Here is a 6752-nt window from a genome sequence, read left to right as displayed (position 1 = left end):
GCTTGCAGATACTGCATTAGAGAAGCCCCTACAAACTTGTAAGCGGCTGCACGAAGATAATCTGAGTCCCAACGTACATGGCCCCCTCTCGATATCCAAAACTGATCGACCCCCATCAAACCAATCCCGGCCTGTAGCAGGGCCAATAGCAAACTCGGAATCTTTGACAGCTTTGCCATCCTTGATGTAGTGGTTATCTGGTGGTGGATGCACGTCTCCCGCGTAGTACAAGCTGCCGTAATGCGAGAATGAAACGCCCAGCCATTGCTTCTGGAGACGTGTCATGGCAAGAAGCACTTGGAGCTTCTGGGGTAATTTCATCATGTTCCAGACTTGAGACAGCGGAACACCTTCAATTTTATCCATAATGATAAATTCAGCCCCAACAGGGTGTGACTTTGCTTGCGAGTTCCAAGAGTAGACACGAGGTGCTGGTGTGTCCAGAATTTTTCTGGCCTCCCAAGACAGATGCGTTAACAAAACTCAGTAATGGTGGAGTTGAGGATGAACTTACAAAGTCCATCGTGGCAACTTCACTAGCTGTAGTAAAGTGTGGAATGCCAGCATTCGGGTTGGGCACCTTAGCTACGACTTCTCGGCCATTTTCCATAGACATGAGGAATGTTTTGTTGAACATGCCGTCGGGGTACTTCTTGATGGAAATGCACTTAGTGGCGCCGACCGAGTCTGCAGCGACACATGCGAGCTTGTTCAAGTCGAACCTGATCTCTCGCTTTCGAAGATTCTCCGCTTCGTCAATAACAAAGCGGCCACGCGTGAATTTGAAGAATTCTTCATTAGAATTCCAGTCTGATACGGATTAGCGATACGTTGAGTCAAGCTCAGATGGACATGCTCACCTGCCTGGGAGTCCATGCTGGCGGGACAGTAGGATAGCGTTTGAGCCTTCGAAATTGAGCGGCTATGTTGCTTCAAACTTGGAATTATACTTCGAATGGAGCACCATGGACGGGCGAATGGGGGTCGCCACATATTTCATGAAATGCAATGGCTCTGAGGACAGTCCAGGAAAGCGCGTAGAAAGGCGCAACAATGAGATTGGTTCAGGTAAAACTTGCACGCAACACGTGACCCGCAGGGACGCAGTCTTGCGTACCACTTCGAACTATCACTATGCTATCGGAACAGCCTCAAATCTCTCAAAAATCTGCTGGGAAAGAGGGTATAATCCTACTTTATAAGTTAGCTCCTCACGACGATGGAATTATTCGATCCACCAAGCAGCGGGTGGATATTCTATCCCTACACAACCCTTCGACAATCGAGTACGCCTTCGCTTTTTTCACCCTGGACAAGAATCATAAATATTGACCCGGAACGAAAAGGAGCCACTTCTACAGCTATGGATTCGTGGGGACATGCGCCTAGGCCATGATGGCCCGAGAAATGACTACCTTGTTTAAGGGAATCTACACTTCATTGGTGTAATTATCGATGTCAACAATGATGGATGGACTACAGATAATATTGGATTATCTTGGCTTCAAAATCCCTTTCTCCGCTTGGGTACTCGTCGTATAAAAGGAAAACATCGAAGTCTTGTCCTCGATAGCCATGGTAGCCACTATGCGCCCATAAATCCAGATCGTGTGGACCTGCAGCAATATCTCCGCCCCTGGGTCGAATTCGACTACCTGAGATTTATAACCTCACCACGCCTATTCTTTTAAGTTTTTCAGCATTTCTTCCTCAAAGTCCCGCATCGCCTGCTGTTCTTCCTCCTCGGTCCTATCTGCTTTCATCTCCACATCTGCATTCGAGTAAACCTTGTGGGGATCTTGGGCTGCCTTTTTCTTGAGCGTGGAGTCTTCCGCATTCAAATTGAGCTGGAACTTGTACCGTCGAAATTCCTTGCCACCTTTCTTGATAATTTCTCCAAGATCGATGCGGCTTCCGATTTTTGCATCGTGATTTCCCCCACGCGCCGGGGCGCCTCGGTGACCCGCTTCACCTACCCCACGCAAAATCATAGTGCGGCGACTTTTCGACTGCTTGATATAGGCCATGAGGGTTCCAAGCGACTTCTGGGTTTTGGAAGGCATGGTAGCGCAATGAAGGCTTGTGTTGGGCGTGTTTCGATATAGATGTTGCACAGGAATGCTTGTCAATATCACGACAGCAGCGGTAATGAGAAACTCGCTTGGAGCTGATGGATTGCTGTAGAGAATGAAGTCTGTCTTGTCATTCTTAGGAGGATTTTGGCGTCTTATGTATCTGCACAAGACATGGGGAGCCTCGTTGGGCAGGAAGACCTGGTTTCATGCTGCAGCCAACTCGTCAGAGGCGGCTTCAGATTGCCAATCTATTTGACAGTAGCCTGACAACCACGGTCTGGGCCCGCACTCAAGCGGAACTGCGGCGAAGCCAACTCAGCTGTCTGATTTCCTTCCACTATCCCTGCCACGCAGATTTTAATCTCCTAAGAGGTGCGGTTCAATCGACGCCTCCGAACTTGGAATTCTGACCTAGTAAGGGGCAGTACCTATGAGCGGGCCAATGGCATGGAGGTCTGTGTGGTTTTGCTCATACACAACTCCACATCCGCGATGTTATGCCAGAAGTGGTACATTCGTTACGTCCAGTTCATATTTTCAGACCTCAGGCGTTCTGAACCGCCTGCAGAATACTTCACAAATAATAAGGAGCGATATGCCTTTGTTGCTAATGTGCATGGGGGACTAGGGGGAGTGATGAGCGAATCAGAACTTGCCATGTGGCCTGAATTCAGCCTCGCGTGAACCCAATGGCCCAATGATGCCGTCAATGAAGACTGAGAAAGGTCAGCCCTTGATGCGGTGTTGGTGGAAGGAGAAAAAAGTACTTTTCTTTTCCAGCAATTAATTGGTGGATAGGATAATGTGTCCTCCTCATTGCCCGTCTATCCTTGTGGCTCCTTCTATGGGTCAAGTTTCAACGGTGGTTACTATTTTCATACAGGCGGCAAAACCTTGTCCATGCGTGACAGAATGGATTGAGGTTACAAGGACGAGAAGCACCCGTCGTACTGGCGCTTGTCTATATTAGATTTCTCTTTCTAATTGGTACCCAGATACGAAGATTCAGAGCTGGAGAATAGAAGAAAATAATATCCACGTGTGGTGATGCTCTCTTGACCTTCTGTAACCCGACTTCACCATCGTTTTCATTAACACATTTTATTTATTGTGAAGTTCAGAATCATTTCTATTGTTATTGCTTAAGTTACTGCTTTAAGTGTTCTATCCAGGCTCCTAGAAACTAGTTACCTACAATATGGTGGCAAACGGCACCCTTCTTCGAGGCGAAGGAAAAGCAGCAATGATGTTGTGTGCATGGGTTTGTAGTTACATACATTTCTAAGGTCGGATAGATCAGGTCCTCCCAGCCTGGAAAGCCTCTTTATCTGCTTTGAACAAGCGGGCGCGCAATCGTGGAGAAAGGCAGGAGCAAACCGAAAAGGTTCACGGCGCTTCTGCAGCTCAGCGTGAAATCGTCGAGTGATAGGTCTATGATGGTTCTGAGGCGGTCTCAGGCGACTGTTTCTTCGATCCAACTCCTTTAATGCGTCTTTGGTTAACCAAATATTTGACAGCTTATCCCAATAAGCTGATGCTGACTTGTCGAGCTTCTGCCTTTTCCAATATCGCGACGTGTTGTTTGGAGGTGCCTCAGGATACTGGCGTTTGCGAGACGGGTTTGAGGTCACTGAACAAGGCATATGGTGGTCATCATAAACTTTTAGCTCCTTTATCGTGCCAGTATGCATCGAGGGCAGAAACATGCAGGTCTTATAATTAAGTGCTGTCCAGGAATAGCATTTATTTCGGGCGCGTAGTTTGTCGTTCTTGAAACAAGGGTGGTATTAGTCTCAGGCTTGGCAGGCTTCGTAGTGGCTAGCGAATAAGAGGAAATAAGCTATGAGCAAACCCCACCCTAAGTCAGTGGCCGAATCCATGATTTTGTGTTTTAAGATCCAGTAAACTAAGCCAGAAGTCATATTCTAAGGTTGCAAAACCAGGGAAGTCACTGCCATTTTTGTCTAACAAGAATATTTACGGAACCCCACAAATCTTCCAAGCACATGTAGCTCCAGCCAGTTCTTGGACCCAAAGTACAAATAGCGTCACGTCGTCCCGTTTTGTCCCATCTTGTCCCAGTTCTGTCTCATTTTGCTTCATTTCCTGCTTGACTCTACGAGATGCTATCAGCGGATGACTTGCTCAGAAGAAAGGTGCCCTGGAGGCCAACCCATTTCTGGATGTCGGCGACCAGAATGGGCTGGAAGCGTGTTATTGTCTTTTGCATAACATTGACAGACCTGCAACCAGGCAACCACGGCAGACCTTAAGCAGGCATAGCAAAGCACAGCAATCTCTACGGAACGTCCACTCAATAGCGAAAACATTATTTGTTGTAGTAGCGGTTACAATATCCATCACGGACCTAGCATCGATAGAACACAGCGAGCTCTTTCCGCGGCTTGAACACTGGTGGAGGAGCAATCCTCCCTCAGAGGAATTCGATTCCAAAGCGCGCAGTCTTCTTCAAGAGCTGAATGTCGAAAGGGAAAGGGGGAACATACCTCGCGTTCGAGGTAACTGGAACATTCCTACCTCGCGCCTGCAAACATGGATGCTAAATCATTCTTAGGAAGACGGACACGGACTCGAGGAAGAGCCAGGAAGGTCCAAAACTCGAAAAGGCAGACAGAGCACCAAACGGTCAGAAGCCCGGGTTTAACTGAGCCGGAAAATCTACTCAGTCACCCCTCAGAAGTACCAACACTTTCAAGCCTGAGTTAGTCTACATTAATCAATTAACCCGTTTTGCATCTATACTAACAAACCCTAGGTGCAGTTGATGTTAGCAACCCTATTCCGACTTCTGGTTGGTCTCTATTCCTATATAATACATGAAAAAAAGAAAAATAAATGCTAACAGATGCTATGTAGATGCAACCCAAAGCTATGGAGTAGATGAAGAGACAATACCGTTCCAGTCCTCTCAACTCGTCAATTTTCTCCATGCTTATCGAGATAATTACCCGCAACTGCAACCGCTCTGCGAACTGCTACAGCTTAGCGAACCTAACCTGCAGCTTCCATATTCCCTGTTCAATCTGGCTTCTCCATACATCCATGTCAAACTGGTATTGCCCCAGGGTCTCGGAGTCAACCTTGAGGTATCGAGGGAATTTAGCTATTCGTTTGTTCAATATCTCTGGATGCTTCAAGGATTAGGAGTCTCGGGGAACGAATCGTCGAATTAGTACATCCCGAAACACCAGGCCCGTTCGACCGTCGTTCAAGATGAGGATTCTTAGCTCATCTTCTGCCTTGGGCCCTGTGGGAAGAATATCAATTCTGCCAGCGGCTGCGCGCGAGTGGATGACGCCGTCTCCCTCTCTTTCGTGTATAAGAACCGCAGGAGCGACCCGGGCATCTAAGTATTTGCCCGCAAAATGTTCTTTTTCGAGAACAACCTCAGTTCCGCCCTAGGAAGGTGTGAGCAACATTACTATACGCATGTCTTCATATCCTACCAGCAATGACTTCACTTCCTCCTCCAGCCCTTTGTCATCCTGTGCAGTTGCTTTCGAAAAACTTCGTTCACTGTACTCATGACCCCGGCAGATATTGATGAAAGAGGACGTTCCGTAGTTTCCAGGCGAAGGTAGCGGAGATTGTCACTTTCGATAGTTGTATGTGCGCAAAGGAATGTCTTTAAATGAGCCACTTGTTAACATCCATTTTTCAGTATTGATGTAAGGCCAAACATACGTTATATATAAGTGACATGACAATGAAGTTTTTCTGAACTGAATCGAAATTTGTGGGGAGGGGCAGCAACCGTAGTAAGCGGGGTCGATATCATGAGCATTTTTAATCATGTGATTTTGGCAGGTTGGGAGTTTTGCTGGGCATTACTCGATGACACCTCCAGGAGCCTTTTCGTCAGACCCATCCGCCAACGCCTGCTCTTCATCCCTAACCTGCATTCTACGGCCCATGGCCTCACCACCTTGCTTGGCGGACAGTGGTAGCTTACGCACCTGAAACGCGCGGTGGCTATTTCCTACCTGCATCCCGGCGACACTTGGACTTAACTGTGTCCAAGAAAGGTCAGTGAAAATCGACCTTTGACCCTTTGTGTTGCATCAACTCGGTAAACTGACTCTGGCCAATGACATCCCCTATCAAATGTTCCTCGTAAAGTCTCATTATGTCCCACAAAATTTTGACATATACCATTTATTACCATCAAATACCATTTAATGCCATTTGGTCCCACAAAGCACCATTATGTCCCGTTACATCCCACAAAGTGTCGATACATACCATTAGTTGCCATTAATTAGCATCGGGTGCCCTTAATCTCATAAAGTACTATTCTGTCCCATTACATCCCACAAAATTCTGACCTATACCATTTATTACCATCAAAGAACATTTAATGCCGCTTGGTCCCATTCTGTCCCATTACGTCCCACAAAATTTTGATACATACCATTAGTTCCCACCAATTAACATTTGGTGCCACTTAGTCCCATTATGTTCTATTATGGCTTCCCAGTCACGAGCTGCAGGACGAACTATACAACACACAAAACGTTACTGGGTGCAAGAACGACCAAAATGCACGTCAAGGACATCGAGCTTTACAGCAGCATCCCTGCTACGCGATGACGGCGGCGGGAGTGATGTATATGAACCTGGTTCTTGCGTCCAGAGCAGAGCTTAGTTTCTCCTGCA

At 47.1% G+C, this 6752-nt stretch overlaps 2 protein-coding genes across 2 annotated transcripts; both read right to left on the bottom strand.

The window, feature by feature from the left end:
- Positions 1 to 28: 28 nt before the first annotated feature.
- Positions 29 to 876, bottom strand: HCAG_01764 (predicted protein; the record flags this gene model as incomplete). Its single annotated transcript, XM_001544667.1, has 4 exons — positions 29 to 35; positions 122 to 456; positions 515 to 810; positions 861 to 876. 4 exons carry the CDS (start codon positions 874 to 876, stop codon positions 29 to 31), a joined length of 654 nt encoding a protein of 217 aa, XP_001544717.1.
- An 803-nt stretch (positions 877 to 1679) lies between these two features.
- On the bottom strand, positions 1680 to 2063 carry HCAG_01763 (conserved hypothetical protein; the record flags this gene model as incomplete). The annotated part of the gene is made up of 1 exon (XM_001544666.1): positions 1680 to 2063. One exon carries the CDS (start codon positions 2061 to 2063, stop codon positions 1680 to 1682), a length of 384 nt encoding a protein of 127 aa, XP_001544716.1.
- Between the last annotated feature and the right edge of the window lie 4689 nt (positions 2064 to 6752).

This window comes from Histoplasma capsulatum, genomic scaffold, assembly GCF_000149585.1.
Source record: "Histoplasma capsulatum NAm1 scaffold_1 genomic scaffold, whole genome shotgun sequence".
In the NCBI taxonomy this organism is placed as follows: Eukaryota; Fungi; Ascomycota; class Eurotiomycetes; order Onygenales; family Ajellomycetaceae; genus Histoplasma; species Histoplasma mississippiense.
This window is presented reverse-complemented; position numbering and strand designations above follow the sequence as displayed.